We start from the raw sequence: 26909 nt of genomic DNA on the forward strand, positions 1-26909 counted from the left end.
GTGCTCCAATCGGATTGAGCCAGTGAAGGTTTATATCCAAGAGGTGGGGTTGATTGCTCATGTAGTGCCACTCAGGGATGAGTGAGGTTGGTCACTCTCATCTTAAATGTCGAGACCAACTGCCTAGCCCCGGGCTCCTATGCTCCTCATGGTGCAATGTAGGATTGGATGATGGATGGATGGTTACCAACCAGTGTAGTAAATGGTTTCCTGGTGTACAGAAATCCATTTGGCTTGTCATTCAGTGTAGAGTCACCCATACACGGAAGGAAGAGGAAGGAATAAAGGAAAAGAAGACAGAAGAGGGAGTGTAAAGTCACCCACAGGCAGAAGGAAATCATCATCATCATCATCATCACCATCCAATCCTACGTTGCACACTGAGCAGTGTAGGAGCCCCGAGACTAGGCAAGTTGGTCCTGACATTTAAGATGAGAGTGACCAGCCTCACTCATCCCTGAGTGGCATTACTTGAGCAATCAACCCCAACCATCCCTTGGATATAAAACCTTCACCAGTTCAATCCAACTGGAGCTCCGTAATTACCCAATAAACCACCAGGCGCCAAAATTTGGTTATATGGTTACAACTCAGGGTAGTAAATGGTTTCCTGGTTTACAGGAAACCATTTGGCTTGTTACAAGTGCAGAGTCAGCCACAGGCAGAAGGAAGAGGAAAGAATGAAGGAAAGAAAGACAGAGGAAGGAGTGTAAAGCCATCTGTAGGCAGAAGAATGAAGAAAAAATGAAGGAAAGAAAGACAGAAGAGGATGGAAGGAAAGAAGGATGGAGGAGAGGAACGAGAAGACACCCAAGAGCAGCACTACATCGAGTGAGTGGATGGTAAGCGTCCCCACCTACGGGAGTAAACCCTGTAGACTTTCTTCTCTCCATAGGGGACCAACTTTTCTTTGGTGGCTGGCCATGGTATACTAAAGTATATGCCCTGGTGATGCTCCCAACATGTCCTAGGAGCATGTGGCCACTGTTCTTGGGCAGAGTGATATACGAGGGCTGCAAGTGACACACAGATACCCTAGTGAGAGGCACTTTTCTAGCATATGGCACACATTTTTTTGCATCTGTCATCACACTGGAGCACACTAATCGGCTAACACTCACTGATTACGACTGTACTGTACACACACACTGGCATCCACTTTCGCACTAGCCATGTATGTATAGCATATCTCGCACACATATGGTAATTTATTAGGCATCTATGCCACACAAATCTTTTGTCACTACAGCACTTACTTATATACTAACACTGTCTTTGAATTAGGACTATGTACACACACTGGCATCTATTTTCACACTAGCCACAAACGTATGGTGTCTCTTTCGCACACGTGATAATTTATGAGGCGTCTATTTCACACAAACCACACTATTTAGGCGTCTTTTTTTGCTACATCACTGTCTTATATACTAACACTGTCTCCAAATTATGCACTTATGTGAAATTATGTATCCATTTTTGCACTTTTCACATACTTATTGCATCTCTGTCACACACATGCTGTTGTCTAAGAGTTGAGGAGTGTGTGGTACTCCTTGAATCATGGGATTAGGCATAATCCTATGTCACACTCCTGGCACATGTATTGAGAGTCCTTTCTCTGTGTCTGGGGCCTGATCATGCTGTGCTGGCACACATGACACTTCCGCAGTGGTTTCTTTGCAAGGAAGAAGGAACCAAAAGCCAGGAACCCGCAAACTGTTCCTTCCAAGAAAAAAAACAAAATAATACAAAAGAGAGCCAAACTCAAGATCCATTCATTTCCAAATGCCTGGACACACTGCATTTGAAAGACTGGAGATCATAGGAAGTAGGAAATACAGACAGAGGGAGACAGTTCCAGACTTGACATGGCCCATAAATGAAGGACTGGGAGTAACGGTTAATTCATCCATCCAACCACCCATCATCCAATCCTACGTTGCCCCATGAGGAGCGTAGCAGCCCAGGGTTAGGCAGTTGGTCCTGACAATTAAGATGAGAGTGACCAACCTCACTCATCCCTAAGTGGCATTATGTGAGCAATAAACCCCAATCATCCCTTGGATATAAACCTTCACCAGCTCAATCCGATTGGAGCACAATAATTACCCACTAAACCACCAGGCACCAAAATTTGGTTATATGGTTACCACCCAGCATAGTAAATAGATTCCTGGTGTACAGGAAACCATTTGGCTTGTCACTCAGTGTAGAGTCACCCATAGGCAGAAGGAAGAGGAAAGAATGAAGGAATGAAAAACAGAAGAGGGAGTGTAAAGTCAGAAGAGGGAGTGTAAAGTCACCCGTAGGCAGAAGGACGTGGAAAGAATGAAGGAAAGAAAGATAGAAGAAAATGGAAGGAAAGAAGGATGGAGAAGAGGACAGGGCAGACACCTGAGAGCAGCACTACATTGAGTGAGTTGATGGTGAGCTCCCCCACCTACCACAAACGGTTAATTCATGTATTAGAAAGCTGGACAAAAAAGGGATGAGAGTTTGTTGCTAGACAGATGCTACACGGCCGTCGTAGAGGTGGAGGGATGCATGTGGACAGTTCAGAGCAGCAGTGACCATTGAAGTTGCGACAGAAAAGAGATAAAGCTGCAACAGTGCAGTGAAGAGACAGGTTGAAGGAAGCCAGTAAGAGGAGGAGAGTTAATGAGATGAAAAGCCTTTGACTCCACCTTGAGAAGAGCTGTATGTGAGGAGCCTCCCCACACACGAGAGTTGTACTCTACATGGGCAAATAAAACCCATGTATAAAGTCAAGAACTGTGCCGGGGTAAAGAAGGAACGGAGTCGGCTTAGCACACCTAATCACTTGGAAGCAGATTTTACAAGTGATGTAATAGGATCTTTCCAAGAAAAATCCTGAGAGAATGAAAACCCAAGTATATTTAAGGATGATGCAGGATTGAACTGGATATTATTAAACATTAGTTGGTACTCCTGTGGAAGATATTAGTGGGTTGATAGGTGTAAGAACTGAGTCTTTGATGCATTAAAAACAACAAGATTACTTTCACCCCAGTCAGAGATACAAGCCAAGGCAGACATTAGGTATGCCATAGCCTCATTCATTGTTTGCTGAAGTAACTGCTGAGATGGACATTGTGAGAACCAAACGGAAAGGTGAAGGGTGGAATCATCAGTGTATGAGTGGATAGGGTTAGATGTACAGGATAGAAGGTCACTGATGAATAAAAGGAAGAGAGTTGGTGATAGGACACAGCCCTGAGGAACACCACTGTTGACAGATCTAGGAGAAGAACAGTGGCTGTTGACAAGAGCAGCTATACAATGACCAGAGATGAAAGCACAGACAGAAGGATAGAAACCGTAAGAGGGCGGTTAGGATATTACAGACTTATGCCAGAATCAATCAAAAGCCTTTGAAATGTCAAGTGCAATGGCAAAGCTTTTGCCAAAGTCCCAAAAGGAGGATGACCAGGAGTCTGAGAGGTAAGTGAGAAGATCGCCAGTGGAGTGTCCTTGACGGAACCTATGCTGACGATCAGAATGAAGGTTGTGATAGGAAAGATGCTTTAAAATTTTCCTGTTAAGAATAGACTCAAAAACTTTTGAGACACGGGATGTTAAATCAATTGAGCGACAGTTAGAGGGTTGGGAATGGTCACCCTTCTTTGGGACAGGCTGAATGAGAGCAAACTTCCATTAAGAAGGTACAGCTCCGGACAGATGAAACGGCTACACCCCATCCACCAGCGACTTGGTTTGGGTCTCGGTGGTTCTGGTAACAGTTGCAGGTGGAGGGAGGGGGGATGTGGGAGGGTGAGGAGGGGAGAAATGTGGGCGGAGTTTTATAGGGGGTAGTGTGGGAGGGTGAAGAAACAGCACAATCTGGCTGGTGGGAGGGGGAGACGAATGGTTGGGTAGCGGAGACGAGAGTCTGCTGGAGGGTAAGACAGGTGAGTGTGATTAGATGAAAAGAAATTACAAAAAATGAATTATTATAATATCTGCTGCATACATTGCATTTTATCTACTAAATAAAAACACTGTCTATTATTCACCACCATATTTGGGTATCCTACTCATTGTTATTATCCTTTGGATATTAGGCAATAAATAAAGATATTGGACGGTCTTTCGGACCCGAACCAATTTTTTCATAACTTTTTTCTTCAGCTATTTCCGTATTCCTATTATCCCTCGTGCTTGAAGTCCCCCTTTTTATCACTTTCACCTACGCCCTACATTTTTTTTAGGCATAACTAACTTTCTCTTTAAATAACCATATTTGTCAACAAATATTCCTTTCAATAATCTATTTAATTACCTGTTTTCTTTCAATATGCATTTGTCTAATAATGGGTGTTACACCTTAATTGGCGCCGCTATTTGACGTTTTGAATAAATTTGGTCTAAATTTACGCATATATTGCAGTCTCTCTCAAGTAGGCTGGCAACCTCACACATCCTCCCCCCTGCTTTCTCCTTCTCTCGCTGCCCGTTCCCTCCTTTCCTTTTGTAGTACTGTTTATTTATTCTCATATTTTTAACCTCATTCCTTCTTACAAACTTTTAGTGCCATAGGAATTTCTCCCTTATCACCTACACTCCTACTACATGAAAGTGGAAAAAACTGCCATCGGGAAAAGAATAACTGGAAATTTATGGCGAAGGTTACGATATTAGTTATTTAGAATGAAAGTGTTGGCAGATACGCATTCTTGACGTGATTATCGCAGCCACAGCATTTCGCCTTCATAAAACAGAATTACTATAGGTTTCATGCATTACCTCCTTACGTCCAGCATTACTGTGCAGAACGCCATGTATAACACATTAAGGACCACAAGGACGGTACTGGTAGTCATCGTGATTCTCATGAATCTCTCCATAGCCTATTGAAAACAGTGCTTTATGCTCAACTTCAGAATTATGTTCTCATCATGGCAATGATAGGCAAAGATAATAAAAACAATATATACAACCAAATTATCATTTATTTTACAACAAAGCTCAAACTGCCTCAGTGCTGCAGTCTCAAGGGTGTAACCAGCTCACACAATCACATGTAACCTGAAGAAATTAAATACATGATCCTATATATATATATATATATATATATATAACCATGAACAACACTGTTTGATCTAAAATTTATTGTGTTGGGTAAAGCAGAGGACACTAACTAGCATGGCAACCTACCACACGGAAACCACCATGTTGCACTACACGCCACAGACACTGATGCACAGACCATGATATCAGCGAAAAGACTATGAGAAGAGTATTGCACGAAGCAGGGTTGCATCACAGGACCCTAGCAAACATTATGTTGACAAGCCAGAGGATTTTTGGAAGTGTGTCACTGAAGGCGCAACTGCTGGAGAAGGAATAATACTCGGTGAGTATTATTTCTGAGGTTTTCGCTTGTATAAACTAAACTATTCAGTCATACATGACCATAAAAATATATTAATAATTACTGCAGGGGGACAACCAGTTTCGTTACAACGTCAGTCCATGCAGAGGAAATTACTTTGGGCATATAGGGTTACTCGATGTTAAATTTCATAAGTGTAGAGCCTGTATGATTATATATATATATACTGTATATATATATATATATATATATATATATATATTGTGTGTGTGTTATTTTATGAAGGCGAAATGCTGTGGCTGCAATAATCACGTCAAGAATGCGTATCTGCCAACACTTTCATTCTAAATAACTAATATCGTAACCTTCGCCATAAATTTCCAGTTATTCTTTTCCCGATGGCAGTTTTTTCCACTTTCATGTAGTAGGAGTGTAGGTGATAAGGGAGAAATTCCTATGGCACTAAAAGTTTGTAAGAAGGAATGAGGTTAAAAATATGAGAATAAATAAACAGTACTACAAAAGGAAAGGAGGGAACGGGCAGCGAGAGAAGGAGAAAGCAGGGGGGAGGATGTGTGAGGTTGCCAGCCTACTTGAGAGAGACTGCAATATATGCGTAAATTTAGACCAAATTTATTCAAAACGTCAAATAGCGGCGCCAATTAAGGTGTAACACCCATTATTAGACAAATGCATATTGAAAGAAAACAGGTAATTAAATAGATTATTGAAAGGAATATTTGTTGACAAATATGGTTATTTAAAGAGAAAGTTAGTTATGCCTAAAAAAAAATGTAGGGCGTAGGTGAAAGTGATAAAAAGGGGGACTTCAAGCACGAGGGATAATAGGAATACGGAAATAGCTGAAGAAAAAAGATATGAAAAAATTGGTTCGGGTCCGAAAGACCGTCCAATATCTTTATTTATTGCCTAATATCCAAAGGATAATAATAATGAGTAGGATACCCAAATACGGTGGTGAATAATAGACAGTGTTTTTATTTAATAGATAAAATGCAATGTATGCAGCAGATATTATAATAATTCATTTTTTGTAATTTCTTTTCATCTAATCACACTCACCTGTCTTACCCTCCAGCCGACTCTCGTCTCCGCTACCCAACCATTCGTCTCCCCCTCCCACCAGCCAGATTGTGCTGCTTCTTCACCCTCCCACACTACCCCCTATATAACTCCGCCCACATTTCTCCCCTCCTCACCCTCCCACATCCCCCCTCCCTCCACCTGCAATTGTTACCAGAACCACTGAGACCCAAACCAAGTCGCTGGTGGATGGGGTGTAGCCGTTTCATCTGTCCGGAGCTGTACAAGTTGACAGACAAAGGCAAAAGAGTTTACCTAGGCAGGGTGTATGGACAGAAGCACAGTTCTTGAAGACAACAAGAGGGATCCCATCAGACCCATATGCCTTGTTAGTACTGAAACCAGTGATGGCAGAAAATACATCAGCTTAAGAAATTGTAAACTCAGCCATGAGGAAGTCATAGGGGGGGAAATTGATGGAGGAACAGCACCAGAATCATCTAAGATGGAATTGGAGGAGAAAGTCTCAGTGAAGAGAGTTGCTTTATCAGTAGAAGAAACAGCTACAGAGCCATCACAATAGATAACAGGAGATAAGGATGATGAGGTAAAGTTGTTAAGAAGGTTTCTGGCAAGGTGCCAGAAGGAGCAGGAAGAATTCAAGTTCGAGAGTTGAGAGTACAGTATTTAGTAGATTAAATTATTTTTAGAAGAGCAAAGAACAGACTTAGCATGATTCCAGGCAGAAACATAAAAAAGGGGTGATTCAGGGGTGAGTTGGCTCTGGTACCTTTTATATGCCTTTTCCTTGTTGTGGACAGAATCAGAACAGGCGTGATTAAACCAAGGCTTTTTTGCATTAACCAAAGGATATGAGAAAGGAATGTATGCTTCCATGCCCGAGAGAATAACCTCTGTAATGCTCAAGGCACACTCAGATGGCTCCCAGCCATGGAAGCAATAATCATTCCATGGAAAATCAAAGAAGTACTACCTGAGGGCCTCCCAATCAGCAGCTCCAAAGTGCCACAACCGATGTTTCTTTGGAGGATCCACAGGCCGTACTGGAGCGATATGACAGGTTAAGGTAATAAGGTTGTGATCAGAGAGCCCAAAGAAGAGGAAAGATTAACAGCATAAACAGAAGGATTAGTTGTAAAGAAAAAGTCAAGTATGTTGGAACTCTCTCCAAGACAGTCAGGGATACGAGTAGGGTGCTGCACTGTACTAGCTGCACAAGGTCATCAGGGATAGAAAAGATGTAGGCTTGTTCACCAGGTGTATCAGTGAAAGGAGAGGAGAGCCAAAGGTGGTGGTGAACATTGAAATCTCCTAGAATGGAGATTTCACAGAAAGGAGAAATGGATGGGATGTGTTCCATTGTAGAAGTAATATAGTAGAAGAATTTTTCAAAGTCAGTAGAATCAGGGGATAAGTAAACAGCAAAGATATAATTAGCCAGAGAATGAAAGGAAAGCCAAAGCCAGAGAGTAGAGAATTCTGAAGAATCAAGTTCAGGAACACGAGAGCAAGATAAGTTGTTGCATATACACAACAGCTACTTTGGCTCTGAAATGAGTAAAGAGAAGGTTGGAGGATACAGAGAATGGTTTGCTATCAATTGCCTCAGACAGCTGAGTCTCAGCTAAGAAGAGAAGCTGAGGTTTAAACGAGGAGAGGTGGTGCTCAACTGAAAGAAAGTTGGAGGAACGACCACAAGTGTTGCAGAAATGAAGTGAAGAAGAAGCAAGTCAGACAGTGGTTCCAGGCAATTCATTGACTCGTCACCAGGAGAGGGGAGGATGGTGGGGGTATTTATGGTCTCCCCAGAGAATCCAAGGCTTGGCTCAATGATTGTCGGTTAATGCGATGTCAGGTAATCACGGGTATAGGTATACCCCAGTTTAACAATGTAATTGGTTAAGCAAAAACTCATCGTTGGGTGGGGTGTCGTATCTTAGGGTAGATATAAAGTATAGCGATGCATTTTTGAGCCTTGGGTTTCCCCCCTAACCAAATCCTAAACCCACCCAAATAAGTCCAGAAACAAGTTTAAAGCCAATCTAAATGGCCTACTATCTGTAAAAAAAGCTAATCTAAGCCTAACAGCTGTAAATAACTCACTAAAATCAACAAATAAAATCTGAAATCGTCAAATATGTCTGGAAAAATCAAGCTTAGTAAGCTACACCTCAAAATGACAATGTTCACCCCACTTATGGCCAAAACACATTAATCTAAGTCTAAAAACAGTTTTTAAATCAACCTAAACACATAATATTAGCCCAAATATCATCAAAACAGGAAAAAATATCAAAACCCATCATTAAACCGGGGTTTGGCCATTGTTAGGTGGGATATGGTGGTATTTCTACCCCCATCATTAAGACGCTGTATCACATCTAGGGGTATCGTACATTAAGGTATACCTGTACCTTACTGGTAATGATTCAGTATAACTATACCTCAGGCACTTTACTCATATTACTTGAAGTGACTGAATTTTATATGGGAGTTAAATACATTTCCATCTACAAACAAATAACCCGGTGGTGTGATGAGGCATACCATAGTCCTGGAGTCTCTTAGCAATGTCTGTGGCTTCAATGCCGGCAGTCTTCTTGAATTCTCGCATGTCTAGGATGAACTCATGTGCCACCAGACCCCTGTTGCCGCGGTACAGAACCTGTGGGCCAAGGTTAGGTTAATCTACTGAATGTAAAGATGTCTTTTTTTAGTTTATTCTTGGCATGTTCTTGCCATTTTGTGACAAATTATTATAAACTTGCAAAGAACCTTCAGTAGTGGAGAAACTGAAGAAGGCTACCTCAAACCCTTCCCATTCCTAAGCTGAAAAAAACTGTCTGCAGACAGAAAAATGAATTGAATTATATTTACAGGAAGGTCAAATCTGAGAGATGCAAAACTTAATCAAAACCAAAACACCAGGACATGATAGTGGTAAGGTCCGGTCACGTCAGGTTAAGATTCATTTAATTTATAAAAGCTCCAACATGCTTGCATGCATCAACTTTGGTCACCTAATGGTGGCTCTCCATGCTGCTTGATCTCTAGCAGCCTTCTTATTCAGTTCCTTGTCCCTGAGGTCACACACTATGATCCTGTCTCAGGTCTTTTTGGTCTGCCTCTGTATCCCTATCCTCAGTGTTCATATCTCTCACCCTCCACACCCAGCTGTCATCCTCCATCCTCTCAAAATGCCAAAACCGCCTCAATCTACCCCTCCTCATCACAACACCAATACATTCAAGTCCCATCCTTCCTCTCAACTTCTCAATTGCATTCCTAGTCCCCTAGACCTCGCATTCATGGATGTACTACACATTCATCATATCATTGTCATTTCTGTATGTCTGAGCCTACAAATATCCTCTATCTTTACTGCCCAGGCCTCACTACCATGCAGCATAACACTCCTTACACATATTGCATACAAAGATCATTTGGGACTCCTATATGTCCTGGGGCTTTCAACATATCAGCAGTAAACCCAGACGCACCCACCGGAATCCCCAGCTGCATCCTGTCATTTACCCTGCTCATGGTAGCAGCATCATTCAAAGGCTAAGGGCTAAAGACTGGATCTGCTGACTCCAAACCTCTCCTGTTCCAGTCAAATGCCTCATTTGCCAACCAGTTATAATGCTCTCTCCAAGCATCTGTAATATCCTGACGGTCCAACACTACCTTTCCTTCATCATTCTTCACACACCACTCACTATGACATCCATGTTTTCTCTCTTCATCTGTTTTGCCACATTCTTCCTTTGGCACTAATAAGGCTATCCAGTAAGTGTCTGAGACTCAAAATTTGCCCTGCATACCTTCTTTCTGGCCCTACACTTGGCAGTCAAGTATTCCTCTGTTACCACCCCTTTTTCCATTCCAGGAAAAGTCTTCTTTTCTCCTTAACTGTGGCTTCTACACCCACATATCACCACCAAGTTATCCTACGTCTTGGTGGGCCCCTTGTACATCCACACACTGAACCAGTAACTCCCAAGAGATTATTCTTGAGAGCTCTGTACAGCTCATTAACACCTCTATCTACAGCTTCTTGTTGGGCCACCACTCAACTCTTCTTGCTGTAGGAGGCAACCCTTACTGGTTGTTTTTTCAACTTCCATATTTTCCTCCTGTGTGCATAGGTCCTCATCTTCACTACCTGCTTCTTTAGTACCATGTCACATATCAGTAATTTGTGTTTCTGTACACACTCTTAGCTCTCTATAATTTGCACATCCTTCACTAACCTCCTATCAGCCCTCCTGACCAGGAAATAGTCAATCTGACTACTGTTACCCCCAGACTCATATACAATCAGCCTACTCTCTCTTCTCCTAAAAACCAAGTTGATCACAATCATGTTCATTGCCTCTCCAAACTTTAATATCCTCTCCTCTTCCACATTCCTCATACCATAGTCAAACCCCCATGCACTCCTTCATACCCTTGAACTGCTGCACCCACATAACCATTTAAATCCCCACTCAAAAACTATCTCATCATCCCTTATACCACCAACCACACATATCAAACCATCCCAAAATATGCCCTTTTCTTCATCACCCAGGCTGACCTGTGGAGCAATGCCAGTATTACTATAACTGTTTTTCAAACAATATTTTCAATGCTATAATCTTCTCATTTACTCTCAATACATTCATAATATATTCCACCCATTTCTCTTCAACAAGCATGCCCACACCACCAGGTCCATCCACACTTCCCCTCCAATATAACCTATACCTAAAACAGGGGTGGATCCAGGAATTTTCGGTGGGGGGGTCTGATTCGCTGATTCAACCAAAGACTTGACGCGACATACTGATATTTCAGTGTTGCTGCATGGCCGGTGGGGGGGATGCATCCCCCCATTCCCCCCCTTGGATCCATCCCTGACCTAAAATCCTTCCCAACAACCATCCTGCTGACTTTCCTGTAAAACCAATTTCCTGTAAACAGTAGACATCCAACCACCTCCTGCTCAAGGTATCCACAAATTCCCCCCCAACCCTCAACCTCTTAAGCTACCACATTCCACAATGCCACTCTGAATCCCTGGCGTGATTTGGTTTCCTCAAGCTTGTTATGTATGGTTTAAGGATTCTTTGGCATGTTCAGTAAGTAAAGGAGAAGATGGACCACAAGCCTCACCCATCCAAACAGCCGAAATCTAAGCAGGGGATCAGGGACCCATAGCCCACTAGCCATGGCCAGTGGCTGTGGTAGTGGCCTCAGGACACCCTGCCAGGGCAGTTACAAGGGCACTCTCCAAGTGTGTCTTGGCACTATAGATGCTCCTCCATTATGCACTCAGTGATAGGGCAGCCTCCTGGGACACTAGTCCCAGGTTCAGGCCCCTCTCTTATCACGCAAAAACAGCGGCCTGGGAACCGCAATGTTCTGTACACTCACGGATACTAGAGTAATCCCTCATTTATCCAGATGTGCAGTAACCGGACATGTCCATTATCCAGATACTAGACCTTGGCTCTATTAAACCATTAACTGACTTTACTTGATGTTATCGTTTCATTTTTAAAGGCTCCAACATGCTTGCATGCGTCGGACTTGGTCACCTAATGGCGGCTCTCCATGCTGCACGATCCATTGCAGCCTCCCTGTTCAGTCCCTTAACCCTGAGGTCACACTTAATGACCTCGTCCCATGTCTTTCTCGGTCTACCTCTCATAACCCCATCCCCAATATTAACACTTCTCACCTTCCTCACCCAATTATCATCCCCCATCCTCTCCACATGTCCAAACCATCTCAATCTATCTCTCCTTATCACAATGCCAACACACTCCAGTCCCATCCTACCTCTCAACTCTTCCACCGTAAACCCAGCCCCCCCCCCCCCCAGACCTTGGACGCAGTGACGCACTACACATCCACCTAATCATTGTCATTTCTGTACGTCTGAGCCGGCTATTATCCTCCTCCCTCACTGCCCAGGTCTCACTGCCATACAGCATTACACTCCTAACACATGCTGCATACAAAGACCCCTTAGCACGTATGGAGAGTCCTCTAAATGTCAGGAGAGGCAAGAGCTCCCTGTACTTCTTCCAACCACTTCTCACCCTAGTCACAGAGCTAGTTCCAGCCCCACCTCCGAGAACTTCTGCCAGCCAGCTGACATGTTCAAACATTCGGTATCATGACTGCTAAGCTCTAGCCGTGCGCAGGAAATAGGCCATAACCCACAATCTGAGCTAAAATGTCCATCTGCCCCTGTACTGAATGGTCGAAGTCACTTGCTGGTCTGGTCACTCCTGCGAACCTCCAGCACCCGAGCAATACCAACCGTAACCCACAAGCAGTGTCAAAACGTCCGTACGCATCCCTACCGAAATGTCCAAAGTCGTGTGGCCACCAGGATTAGTCTTTCCCAACTGCCACCTCGCGTCTAACATAGACCGCAAGGCATGAGTACATGTTCAGTGACAGTGCCTGTCTGCCTCTCTACTGAACGTCCAAAGCCACACGGTCACTGGGAGTTTCCCAACAGCCACCGCACATTTAACACAGACCACAAGCCACGAGTACATGTATGGTAAAAATGCCCACCTGCCTCTACACTGAATGGTGGGAGTTCCCCTGCCTCCGGGATTAGTGCGAAACCCCCCACCACGCATGCCTGCCTGTTTCCCTGCCAAATGGTCAGTCACCTGGCAGGCTGCATTAGTTATACACTGCCTGAAGCAGTCTCATGATAACCCTGGCCTGGACAAACAGAAGTGAACCTTGTATGCAGATGTCAGTTTGCCGCATATTCCTTCCTCCGTGCTCAGAGGCAAGCGTGGGGTGTGATATGGAAGCACTGTACTGCTTGCTGGCCTCCAAACCCGCACCTCAGTTCCCACCTTTGTCACCGTCTGAGTGATCACGCTTGCAAGCATGGCTGTGAATACAGTTGCTTTTGTGGTGGTCCCCTACCTTCTGGTTGTGGCTCTCCTCTGCTGCATTCTCATGTGTGTGATGATGGCTCCACCATCACCTTAGAAGTGGAAGAGGAAGGTTTTGACTCTGGAGAAGAAGTGTGAGACATTAAGCAAGTCTGACACGGGCTGGACCACAGATCACATCTGCAGGAACATGATCTAGCCCATTCAATATTGTTTGATATGAAGAAGTAAAGGGGCAAGTTTACACAGTATGGACAGGACTATTGCAAAAGCACAGGTAGGGGTGACAGGGAGGTCACAGCCCAGGCCCAGCATGCAGTTACTGACTGGTCAACATTGTGATAGTTTCGCCAGCAACGTGCTGCCGGTGTGTTTGTGCGTGGGACCGAGGTGAAGGCAGCAGCCAAGAAGTTTGCACACCTGCACAACGTGTATGACTTCAAGGCTTCTGAAGGGTGGCTCTTTCGCTTCAAACTTTGTCATGGACTTACAGGCTGTAAGGCATATGGTGAGGCCTTGGACGCAGTAGTGGAGGATGCAGACCCGTTTCGCCAGAAAGTGCAGCACCTGATCAAGGACAAGGGCCGTGCCCTTGGTTAAGTCTATAATACTGATGAAACTGGTCTATTCTACTGCTCATTGCCCACCAACACCCTACCGGAGGAAAAGGAGAACGGAGAAGACTGCCAGGTCGCAAGATATCCAAACAACATGTCCGTTTTGTGCTGTGTTAATGCTAAAGAGATGCATCACCTCAAACCAGCTACTGCTGGGTGTGCAAAACAACCACACTGTCTCCGTGGGTTGATGGATAGCCTGCCTGTTTTGTGGTACAATTCTGTGATGCCCTGGTTTACCACCAAGATCTTCAGAGACTGGTTCCACGACACTCTGTCACGGAAGTTATCCGTTATCAAACGGAGGTCCTTGGTATCGCTCGCGACAAGGTGAAGGCACATCTGCTCCTGGACAATGCCCCGACACATCTGTCTGAGAAGGATTTGGTTGCTGATGACAGGCACATTTTAAAAGCATGTTTCTGCCTCCTAATATGATTGCTCTGATTCAACCAGTGGACCAGGGTGTTACTGTGGCTGCCAAGAGACTGTACCAGTGGAGGTTCTTCAAACAGGTGATGGTGGTGCTGGAGGACAAGGACGGGGCCGAGGACACACATGGGGAACAGACCTTGCAGAATCTTTAGCGTTACAACCTGAAGTCCTCAGTGTTCAACTGGGCACACACGTGGAAGGAAGTCTCCGTGAAAACCCTCAAAAGTGGTTGGTCTCGTCTCCTCCATGGAACCGAAGCTGAGCACAACTTTGAGGGGTTTGACATGGATGATTTCCACCAGAGTCTTCAAACAGCAGGAAAGCTTACCGGCGTCTTCAAACAGCAGGAGAGTAGGTGGACATCAATGACATGATGGATTGGCTGGAAGTCTGACGTATCCAGTCAGAGCAGTGGTTGGTAAACAACACAGCCAGTTGGAGAGATCATCAGTAAACACTGCCACAGGCAACCTGCCTGCTTCCTTAAATACTCCAAAATAGTTATATTTTGTTTTTTTCCACTCATTTCTTGCAGTCACAGTTCTGTGTTAGATAGGTACCAAAATTACTTGAGATCATGAATTTGTTATAGTACAGGCGGAATCGCCAAACCCGAGTGGTAAAGAATTACCTCGTTGAGTCTGTAATGGTTGGAAACTTTGGCTTTCTTTTTCATCATCATCATCATCTGGACCTCCTTTCCCACCATAGGGCAGGTTACATCCAACTTTTGGGTGCAAGTTAACAATGGCTTCTTCTTCTTCTTCTCCCCTTTCCTCGAAGAAGTTGCAGGCTTAGGAAATTGATGAACGGCCATTATTACACTGGGCAGGGGAAGGAAGCACAGGGGAGGGGGGGAATCCTCTCATAAACCACACTGGAGCCACATGCTAACAGCAGAGAAGAGACAACAAACTGAGCAGGGTGCCAGGGCGTCAAGCACGTGGGTCCTTCATGTTTGGCGTGGGAAGGAAACACTGTGATTGGCTTATAGTAAGTGTTATGCTCGAATATGATTGGTCTGGTAATTGCCGTGCTTGACTACAACTGGTTTACGCCCTGTTACACACATGGCTTGAGGTAATGGTGGTGTGTATTGCACAAGGCATTCGAAAAGCATCACTTTGGGGGCTGCATTTGCAAATTTTGTGTAATTTCTGCAGGTTATTGATATTACAAACTGTTGCATGACGTTGCTGCGTATTATGAATCTGCTATTTAGGATTGCACAATTTAGGAGATTCCACTGTCAGGTTGTTAGCCCTATCTGGATCCTACCCACCCTTTGAAATAATGGGATACTGGGTCAGGATGATGATGATGATGATGATGATGATGATGAAAATGTGTGTAGCAATGATGATTTCTGAATCTTACCTACCTCTTTTAAAATAACAGGATACGTGTACTGGCGTGAGATACTGTGATGGTGATGATCAAGATAATGATGATGAAAGTAATAATGACAAAAAGGATGAAGACTACATTTCTAATAAGTATGACAGCACTGATGATGATAACAATTTTGCAGTAAACTATGTCAGAGCTATGACACTATACGGAGTCATACCTTATAGTGTTGCTCAAGTCGTTTGGCCATGTAGTTAGCGTTAAGGATGGCAACCTGTGTGGCCTCACGCAGACCTTTAGGACCCATCATCTGTACAGGAAATGCAAGAGGTAACAGCCAAACATGAGAGAACAGATGGGAGGATAGAGCAAGAAAAAAAAAATACAAAGACAATAGAACAGAAAGAAAACACATGGAAGAAATTAAGGGAACAGGAAAGAGAATGAAAACACAGGATAACACAACAAAACAGAATGAAAATACAGTGCAAAAGAATGAAAACAAAATATAAGAAGAAAGGAAATACAAGAGAACTGAATGGAAGAAAGGAAATACTATCAAGAAAGAATACATAAGAGCATGGAGGACAAGAGAAAATACAAAAGACAAGCAAAGAGAATAAAGAAAATGAGAACAAAAACATGCAAGGGAAGAGAACAGATAAATGACAAAAGACCAGAGACACAAATACATACACAGGAGGCTTGCTACATTGAACACTATGAAACACTACCATAAATGGCATGTGGCTACAAACTTAGTAATTTGCCACACAATTTCACCCCAAAGAAGTGGGCTCGCCCACAATTCTCAAGTTTCACTTTACATGAGGCCCACTGTAGGACTAAAGCTTCTCCTAAGAAGGAGAGTAACAGCCATTATAACCCTTTCTCCATGAAGACTCAATAGACTGGGAAGGAATGCAACGCAGTCACACCCCAAGTTACAACTCACATACTAATACTAATCTTACTGTATCTGTGAGATTTCTTTTTCCTGACTGTTTTTACTAAGCGTCTGAGAGTAATTAGCTGGTTTTCGCATTTGTGTAAGCTCCCAGTCAATAAAAGAACCTGAGTTATACCATGGCTGACCCCAGTACTGATTTCTTTATGAGGATGCATGGCATTATTTTTATCATAATTCTTTCTAATTATCTATTTTTTACCCTCACAAAACAGTGTCAAGAGGTGATACCAACCTTGACATATGCCCATGATATTGGTAGAATGGCAGCAGAACCATATGGTGCAGCAGAGACAACACCAAAGCTACGGGCACGCTTCTGCATTAGTGCCATGGGGTCCACGATGGGATGGCTGGGTAAGTACGGCTCAAGATGACGCTTACTGTGGGGGTACAAGAGAGGTTTGGATGGTTGAAGGGAGGTGAAATGTGTTGCAATTCTACAACACCTTCACTACAGTGTTATACTTATTTTTGTGCCACCAGATACCTCACTTACTTTTAACCCTTTCAGGTCTCAAATAGGTCCCAAGGTCACGTTTGAGAGACGCATTTTTTGAAAAAAAAAGACCAAGGTTTGCAAATAAAGAAAAAAATATCATATTCATGCACAAGGAAGTAATACACATCTGCCTATAAAACATTAGAGCTCTACTCACTATACAAGTGCTGCAAAAATGATGCGAAGTTGTGTAGCAAGTGGTGTGTGGTAGAGTATAAGTATTGCCGTCTCGGTGGGTAGGTGATTTCTTGGTGCATAGGCAACATGATTGCAATGTTTGTTTCCATGTTTTTCCATGAAAAACAGTGCACTAATATATGTACATTATATCTCACGTGATTTGTGAATGATTCTTGAGATGTTTTCTTTACAAATAACAAACTAAACAGTTACAAGATCCATACAAAACTATCACTTACTAGTTACTACAGACTGTTTCACTTTGCTCTTATTTTGCTTAGTACTGTCAAAGGCTGTAGGGGTGAAGACATGGGGGTAAGCCTACGAGCTTGCCTTTTGTATGTACGTATGTATATTTTATTGTTGCTAACTCTATCATCCTGTGTACTTACAGGCAGCAGTAGAGACAGTGATCAGATATTACTTATTTCTCACAACTGACGGTGTTATAAGTATAACCAGGAAATGTGAGAATCTCATGAAATATAAATCAGAAAAAAGTATGGAGACACTAACAATCATTTGATAATGAAAAAGGCAACACTCGCTGCAGATGTGTGTCCACCTGGTAACAAATAAATGCATGGTACGTGTATAAAAGACTACAGAAACAACCTTAGAAACTTAAAATAATAAATCTGTAATTATTTTCCCTCAATCAGACACTCTAACACCCAGGAAATGAATAAATATTGAGACATACAATGCGGAAATCTCTTGCTTGCCTGCGATGTGCCAGCTATGTGCGTAGGTGGGAGGCAGGGGGTGGGGGATTAGAGGGAGAGTGGAGGGTGGAGGGTGAGAGGAAGAGGGGTGGGGGATCGGTGGGAGGTAGGAGGGTGGGGGATCGGTGGGGGATCGGTGGGAGATAGGAGGGTGGAGGAAGTAGGGGATGGGGGATTGGAGGGCGAGTGGAGGGTGGAAGGGTGGGAGGTAGAGAGGTGGGGAATCGATGGGAGGTAGGGGGGTGGAGGAAGGGGGATACGAAAGGGAGGAGGGAGGTGAGAGCTATGTATCCTCCAGAGCAGTAAATATATATTGCAAACAATATTCTTTTGCTAAATGAACTGTCTGATAACAAAATAGTAAAAAAATATTGCCAGATCAACAATATAATAAAACCACTATGTGCAACCCAACCCCCCACCATGATTAGTTCTTCCCAGACTATGTAAACTAAAATATTGCGATCTGCACATGCCTGGTAGAAGCAGAGGGGTCTGGAGAGCGGCTTGTATCCTTATTTCATTCACCAGCCTCATGCAACAGTTTTCATTAATGCCTAAAAATGCTGCCACAGGAGTGGCTAGGAGACCCCTACCGAGAAAGCCACTATAGTGGCCTGGAGACCTGAAAGGGTTAAGCTTTCTCTTTCTTTCTGGATCCTACCTCACCCAATTTTAGTAAGAACTGGGACTGAGATATTGGTTATACAGTAATCCCTCAACTATCCGATGTAATTGAGCCAAAGGCATGTCTGGAAAGTGGGCCCCTAGCTCCTGGATTGGTACTTAAGGACCCTAACCCAGTCTACCTTTGAAAGCCACCTAAATAACTCCCTACCGGACATGCATAGCACCTATTTAAACCTATTTAAGACCCTATTCACACCAATAATGGACATAAAGCATGAAATAAATGAAAAGGAACCAAAGAATGAGGAATTAGAAGTGATTGTACCTCAGCCAGGGTACTTACAGCACGTTTGTGGCCAGCTTTTCTAAGGTTTTTGCAGTGGTGAAAATGCTCTTAAACCACGTACAGTAATCCAGTGTTGTGCTGCACTTAGTTCTTCTCACCGTGAGTTATAATTGTTTAACACTGCACATTGTTCTTAACTGCACCACACGAGTTTCAACCACCAATTTGCACTCCACAGTTAATCCTTTGCACTCTAAATTCTAATTTCTTAACACTGCACAACACTGTAAATTCCCATGTGGTCTAGTGGTGAGGTATTGCAGTTTATTCACAAAAAATGAGCACGTGTGGCTTCCATTGCAATAGGCATCTACTCGCCATCGAAGTTAGGCAATAACTGTTGGAGTGTTGGTGACGGGAAAACAGAGTTGCCAGATCGCAATGGCCACATTACCAAACTCCTCAATTTTCATTAACAAATTTAATTTTCATTACCATATTCGTAAAGCTAGCATTTATTCTTCACTAATTATATATACAAGCCGAAATACATGTAATCACTCTTCTCATAATGAACAGCATGTTGATTATTTTCATGCTACGTTGGCTAGCAGATTAATCAGAGAGAGCAAACAATCCACCATCTCCATCCTGTGTATCCTCATACATGTGAAAAATCCGTTTGGTAATGCATTATTCTGATTCATTACCAAACAAATTTTTCATTACCAAATTGGCCCACATTTGGTAATGAAAAATACCAAATGGCAACCCTGACAGGGGAGGGGGGGAGGGGAGAGGAAGGAAAGGGTGAAGGGGTTGTGGTGTAAACCAGCCGTTCGGTGCCGCGTGGCAATTTCAAATTACGGGTGGGAAAAAATTCAGATTTGGGGGGATTTTTTTTCTTTTTTGGCCATTTTTGGGTTCCGAAGATCCAGGCCCACAATGTCCGGTAAGTGGGGTGTCCGGAAAGTGGGCGTCTGGAGACTACGGGGATTACTGTAATAATGCTACCACCAGTTTAATTCAATTTATTAGACCTTCTGTAGTTAAGGGGCTGGCATGAACATATACTTCATCCATCCCTTTCTGTCTCTTAATTTCTTAGCCTCAACAACTTCAATACTTTGCTTTCACATATGTACAGTGCAATGTAAAATAAATAACTGACCAAAAATATCTGTATAACACCAATAACGTAAAATCAAAACCAAAAAATTGTGCTCACACTCCAATAGGCCCCATGCCTGGTCCGCCTCCACCATGAGGGATACAGAAGGTCTTATGTAGGTTTAGATGTGACACATCTGACCCGATATCACCTGGACGACACAATCCAACCTGTGCATTCATGTTGGCACCATCCAGGTACACCTGTAAACATGCAAATGTTGTTGCATTTATTCAGCAGCGTTGTTGCAGCCCTAGGTAAAGTTAAAGAGAAATGCAGAATCTATCTATTCTACCTATTGCCTGACGCCTTTAATCCCATACGGGGTGGCCACAAACAAATTGCCTCCATGTCGCCCTGTCCCCCACCATTTCACTGCCCTGCTCATACGGGGTGGCCACAAACAAATTGCCTCCATGTCGCCCTGTCCCCCACCATTTCACTGCCCTGCTCCAAACTCACACCCCCCTCTCTCATATACCTCTCCACTCCATCCCGCCATCTCATCCTTGGCCTCCCCCTCCACCTCACTCACATACACTCTCCTCATCAGTCTCTCACTCTCCATCCTCTCCACATGGCCAAACCACCTCGATGTGTTTCTCGTAATGCTTCCTTATCACATCCACATCCACACCACAATGCTCCTTCACATCCTCCTTTGTCAATCTGTCTCTCCATATGACTCCATATGCAGAAGCAGATGCCATTAACACTTAATTGTGTTGCATATCTCTAAATTAGGCCTTTGTACCTGTGGTGGTTTATTTACCCACTATCCTGAGAGAGAGAATCACTGCATCATCCCAGTTACCACAGTTACCTCCCCTAGGTGTTACCCTGGTTATCCCTTTCACTTACCACTTCACAAAGGGTGAATGGACAACCAAGTTGAGTGGTGCCAGCTAAACACATCAGAATTCAAACCCTGGTGTTACTGGGCAAGCAACTTAACAGCAGGCAATGCAAACCACCTGGGTACTCTGGCTGCCTGGCACCCCAAGTTAAACTAGATTTTACCCCAATGGACTGAAGGAAACCAGCTACTTTAGCAGACTGTCCCTTTCCTAGTGAATGTTATTATTATTATTTTTAAGGTTATGTTGATGATATGTTTGTTGATGGTATGTCTGTCTTGTGAGAGTGAGGTCTTGATGGTATGTCTGTGTTGTGAGAGTGAGGAGCATGAAGTAGCCTAAGTGTGTTGTAATGGGAGGGACTGCATTAAAAACAGCAATTCCTCCTTATGTAACGTTTATTTTTCATGTTCTATTTTGCTATTAAGTCCACTGTAACTTGCAGAAAAGACAGTCAATTACACCTCTAATAATACCTGTACAACTTATTTGTCAGTAGACCCAAACAAAATGTACTGATTGTGAGGAAAAAGCTGACATTATGGGATACATCCCTAAATTATGATGTGAATGAATGAAATTCCACGAACTAGACCTTGACAGATCATACAGCCCCACTAGGTGACAGGAGAGCACTGCCTCTCCCAACGGAGCAGCTACCTGGGCACAGCACGAACTCTCGAATCCTTTGGTCTCCAGTCAGGCGCTTTACCACTGAGCCACCCTGCCCCCAATTATGTGAACTGCTTGTACATTTAATCTAAGCCACATCTTTATCTAACTCATCCTGATATCTAACACCAGAAATCCATCCAGTCCCCATTAGCTTACATGGCTAGAGGCAATTTCCTTTACTGGTAATTTTCATAACAAGAGGAGAGCTTCATTTTGTTCTGATTTACCTCATAAAGACCTAACACTAAGAAAGAGTTACTGACCAGTATTCACACATCTTGAACTAACTGACAGCTACTCATTTAGTTAGCAGTATATCTGTTTATTATTATAACTCCAACTGTTCATAACCTTTTCACAGCCACTGTGCACATATGATATTTGTATACCAATAGGCTAAAAATCAGACAGTTCTATTCCGCTGAGACTGAGAGAAATAGTGGCAGTGAAATGGTTAGTGAGTGTTTAACTAACCTGGCCACCAGCATTGTGCACCATCTGACAGACGTCCTTCACGTTGTCCTCAAAGACACCATTGGTGGATGGGTATGTGATCATCAGGCATGCCAGGTTCTTTTGGTGTTTTTCTATCTGTGGGGATGCAAGGGATGGTGAAAGGGAGGGAAGTGTGGGGCAGGGGAGAGCATAGAGAGTGAGGAGGGACAATGAATAGGGGACGCAAAGTAACTGATGGATAGGAATGCAAGGGGCAGTGACAGAAGAATGAGAGGGATGGAAGAGTGAGGGAAGGAGGTAAAGAAAGGAGATATGGTGTGACTAAACACTTCCAGTATCATCATCATCTACCATACACCCTCCTCCTGACTTAAATGCAACCATTCATGCCATGCCAGTACATCTAACCCAATTAAAATCCTCCTTACTATCCCTATCCAACTCACTACAATTGGCCCTCCACATTTGTGGGGGTTACGGGACACAGACCCCAGCAAATGTGAAATCTCCACAAGTGTTTGGTGCACCCTCCTGTAAATGCCTCTACAGCTGCAGATCACCCCCTGTGAGCAAAAGTGCACATACTGTACCTCATAAACCATATCTGGGATCTGAAAGCAGCATAAAATATCACAGATAGCTGATGACTTGAGCTACATATACACCCCAACTTCTTGCAATCATACCCATTAAATTCAGTCCTGGCTCCACAGAGTGGCAATCCACGAATCTTCAAAACCTGCGAGTTGATTCCGCAAATGTGGAGGGCCTACTGTACTCCATAACATGCCTTCAGAGCACAACTCAAACTGCAGCCCTTCATTCCATACTATGCCATGTCCAAAATTCAGAGCTCTTCATGCTATCCCAACCCATTCTCCTGACTAGGTTACTTGTGTTCTACTTCATTTCTTCCCAGTCTTCAGCCTAACTCAACTGTAATCCCCCACTTCATCATAACCCATCTCCTTCCTGTAACAATCCTTCAGTCCTTTCCTAGCTAACTTTTAACTCATTTACAATCTGTCGTAACCTCTGCCACTGTAATCTTTCATTCCATTCTACTTGGTTTCCCTCATATCATCCAAGTCCAACTTCTGTTAAATACCTTCCTTCCATTTAAACCCAACTCCTATCTCAACTTTATAATTCCATTCTATCCCAATTCACCAAGAGAATCTTTCAATCTATCCCAGTCACCCTCAATCCTTCAATTCATCCCATTCTTTGTATATACTTCTATCCCAGTGAACCTCTTAAACTCCATCATAAGCTGCCTGACCTTGCTGACAAGGTGTGAGACATCAATGGATCCATCCTTGGTGACATTAACAGGCTCAACCTTCATGCCGGCCATCTGTGCTGAAGCAGGGTTGGTGCCATGTGCAGAGACAGGGATGATGCACACATTGCGATGCCCCTCACCTCGGGCATCCAAATACGACATGATGGCACGCAGACCTGCATACTCGCCTTGTGCACCACTGATGTGTGGAAAAAGATAAGTGTGTGTGCATGCCTGTATGAGGTAACCCAGGGCATCACTAAAGGAAGGATGTGCATATCTTAACTCTGGTTCTGTAATACCTCTTGTGAGGTATGAGAGCCAAAGACTAAGCTACTATAATCACAAAAACAAGCTGAATAAACTCATCTGACATAACCAGCATAAAATATTTTTACAGACCTTCCCCTCTAAAATGTTTATGACAGGTAACCACCACACATTCCAGGTGGCCTTACTACAGTAGACTGGAAATCTCACCTACCTCTTACAGATTCAAATTCTATAATTCCTCTGATTTTATTCAACTGAACTCTGCAGTCTCATATTGGCCTGAATAAAATACCTGAGTATGATCAAAACAGATCAAAATGTTAAAGAAATGGTGTGCTTTGGAAAAACTGAGCCATACTTTGTAGCTTTTTAGTACATTACTTACTGCCACTCACTCTATCATTTACTTCTTCCTAACTCTGTCTTATGCAAGCCCCTCCCCTTGCCTTGTTTCTCATTGCTGACCCTCAACCTAACCCCCCACCTGCTTTCTGCTTCTCCCTGCCTTGCCACTTACCGTACTGCTTTACTTTTGTCTCTACCTTTCTGCCTTAGCTATGTCATTCCTCTCACTGCCTCTCTCATGTTTCATCCTTACCTCACCCTCTCTCACAACCTCATCATCAATTTCACCCTTACTTTCCTCCTTCCTTGCCCTTCACTGCCTCACCATTATTCACCTGTTTGGTTGAAATGATATCTTGTCATATCCTGTAATCTCACACAAGTCAGCCTCCAACTCCTCAAACAGCAGGCGGTATCCAAGCGCCTGCTCTGGTGGGACAAATGGGTGCAGCTCTGTGAAGTGTGGGAACGAACACGGCATCATCTCTGTTGTGCTGTTCAGTTTCATTGTGCATGAACCCTGGCAAGAGAGAGGGCATATAAATCACAGGATCAAGACCATATTAGTCAGAAGCAGGTTGAAGCAAGAAAAAGTAATTCAAAGAATCTAGTCACCTGGGGGAAAGATACAACTTATTATAAATCAAAGTGCAGCAGTAAGCAAGGCATCATCTCCCCTCACTCTGTTGATTTTATGGTACACAAAATGTGGGCAAAGAAAAGTGTTTTCTTGAAGGATAAAATTGCACATTAGTCAAAGGACCAAGCATCCAATTCACCATCCCCAACTTCCCTCCCTCTTTGAGTAATTCCACTAACTCATCTTGTCAAAACAGACACAACTAAATGCCATACATACAAGTGGGATCATGGAGTGAACGAGTGAGACATCCCTGTTCTCAAGCATCTTCATGTAGCGCACCAGCTGAGCCTCGGAGTGGTAGGTGTTGAAGATGGGGTGTGTAAGGAAGGCTGATGTGCGAGCCATGGGGGACTGGCTTATGTGCTCCGTTGGTATACTCTCACCCATGTTTTTAGCAACCTGCAGAATGATTTTGAATACTTATTGTCATAAGAGTTACAAATCATTATCACCACCATCATTATCATCACTTTAGCCCTTTAATTACACTATCAAATGACTCTATTACCATTTTTCATTCCATCCCATGCCACCTTCCTGCATACACTGTGCTTTACAACCTTATCCTGACTGAGTTGCAGTCTTTATTCTCTCCCATCTCACTTTTGCATAAACTCAGCCTCGACCTTCCACCTCAGAGTAAAAGGACAAATACACTATATGAGAGCCTGCTGAGACTAGGGTGAAAGTCTGACTGACAATAAGAGCAACTGACATAACTTTTTCCAGTCCTCTATTAATCATTCCTATCAGATAGGTATATGTGAAGCTACAGAATGTGGTAAAATTTTTTTTGGCCTATCTGATGGAGCCAGGATTCCAAGGATTTGAATGATGAGTGAATGGAAGTGTGGCCCATTGAACTGGGCAGACTTAGGCTGTCTGGACATTGCTATTCCTCACCCTGCCCTAGGGTGGAAAAGAAGGACCAGATGATGATGATGATATAAATCATTCCTTCACGCAGTCCTCACCCACTTTTTGAATGTTTACCCACATTGGAAGCTTGCTGGTATAGTGTAACAGTCACTGTGTAAATGATAAATACTGCATTCCTATGCTGAGAGAGCCGTGGTATATTTCCCTGCCCACAGACAATTGATTTGAAGCATCTGAAGATGACAGACATGCCTAATGTGCGAAATACATGCAGTACAACAGTGGGCTGACAACCTGACTACCTTTTCAGCAGTTGTATTGCGGCAGTTGAACACCCAGAAGAGGTCATCCAAATCCTCCTTCTCGACAGTCTCATCCAGTGCAATGCCAACCTGAGATAGTGTGGAATAATACTAGTAAGTGCACAGCAGTTCAGATGTTTAAGATGGTGACTCACAATGAACTGATTTCCTCATTTAAATCAGAGGTCAATCAGTCAATTAATCAATCAGCTGACACCATGTTTCCTCTTAATGGAATCCCAATACTGAGAATGGCCATGGTACAGCTGATGTTTTCTGTGTACCAGATGATAAATCATTTGCCAGAACTGGCAACTGTAATACAGTAACTTCCCAACAGTTACTGTAAACTGCTGGGAATAAAGAAAGCTGAGATGTTTATACACTATTTTTTCAGAGGTCTGAACTTCTTGTTATTACTTGTAGTAAATGAACATATGGTCCAAGTTACAATGTACTTTGGAGATACTTCCTCCCATTTTCTGAGTATTCCTGTCCCTGTTTCGGGAAATGGGGCACCAATAACGACTATGACAATATCCCTGTCCTCAATGTCTCAGTCCATATATATCTGATCTATCACTCTTATTCTTAAAACTGAGAATACAAAGGTGCAGACAAGCCTCAAATTTTGCTGGTTAGTTATGGAACACCTATGAGCATAATATGTGGTCAGTCCATACTCAATCAAGGTTGCTCAATGGCATACAAGTCTCACAAACACAGCTACTCCACCCACAAAAATTCTACAGTACATGAACTTGTTATCCTACATTCCAAAGTCATTCCATTCCTATACCTATGAGCAGAGCACAGAGTGAAGGTGAGTCACTTGATCAGCAACAGAAATTGGTTTTCTTCTCTCCCGTAGATCATCTGTCCTTTGGGATAAAAAGAAAAAACTAAGTCAAACATATGCAGTAGAGCTGTCTGCTCATGCTAGGTGAGTAGCCACCCACTACAGTAATGTGCTGTACATGCATAACTGGTTCTTTT

At 43.3% G+C, this 26909-nt stretch overlaps 1 protein-coding gene across 3 annotated transcripts in view; it reads right to left on the reverse strand.

Moving 5' to 3' along the window:
* Window positions 1-26909, reverse strand: part of LOC145404916 (glycine dehydrogenase (decarboxylating), mitochondrial) — an 89381-nt gene that overhangs the window by 16854 nt on the left and 45618 nt on the right. Inside the window, exons 8-17 of one of the 3 annotated variants that reach the window (XM_080276423.1) lie at window positions 25914-26003; window positions 24949-25131; window positions 24425-24609; window positions 23469-23670; window positions 22205-22321; window positions 20256-20401; window positions 16940-17087; window positions 15958-16047; window positions 8969-9086; window positions 5232-5353 (exon numbers count right to left, since the gene is read on the reverse strand). In XM_080276423.1, coding sequence (XP_080132549.1) covers window positions 5304-5353; window positions 8969-9086; window positions 15958-16047; window positions 16940-17087; window positions 20256-20401; window positions 22205-22321; window positions 23469-23670; window positions 24425-24609; window positions 24949-25131; window positions 25914-26003 — 1329 coding nt within the window. In that variant the 3' untranslated portion in view covers window positions 5232-5303. Of the gene's footprint in view, window positions 1-5231; window positions 5357-8968; window positions 9087-15957; window positions 16048-16939; window positions 17088-20255; window positions 20402-22204; window positions 22322-23468; window positions 23671-24424; window positions 24610-24948; window positions 25132-25913; window positions 26004-26909 lie in introns of those variants that run through there. The other 2 variants (XM_080276422.1, XM_080276420.1) reach the window with 2 other exon arrangements.

The sequence above is a fragment of the Coenobita brevimanus genome, chromosome 65 (genome assembly GCF_032717465.1).
Source record: "Coenobita brevimanus isolate Jiangsu-jjx chromosome 65, ASM3271746v2, whole genome shotgun sequence".
Classification (NCBI taxonomy): Eukaryota; Metazoa; Arthropoda; class Malacostraca; order Decapoda; family Coenobitidae; genus Coenobita; species Coenobita brevimanus.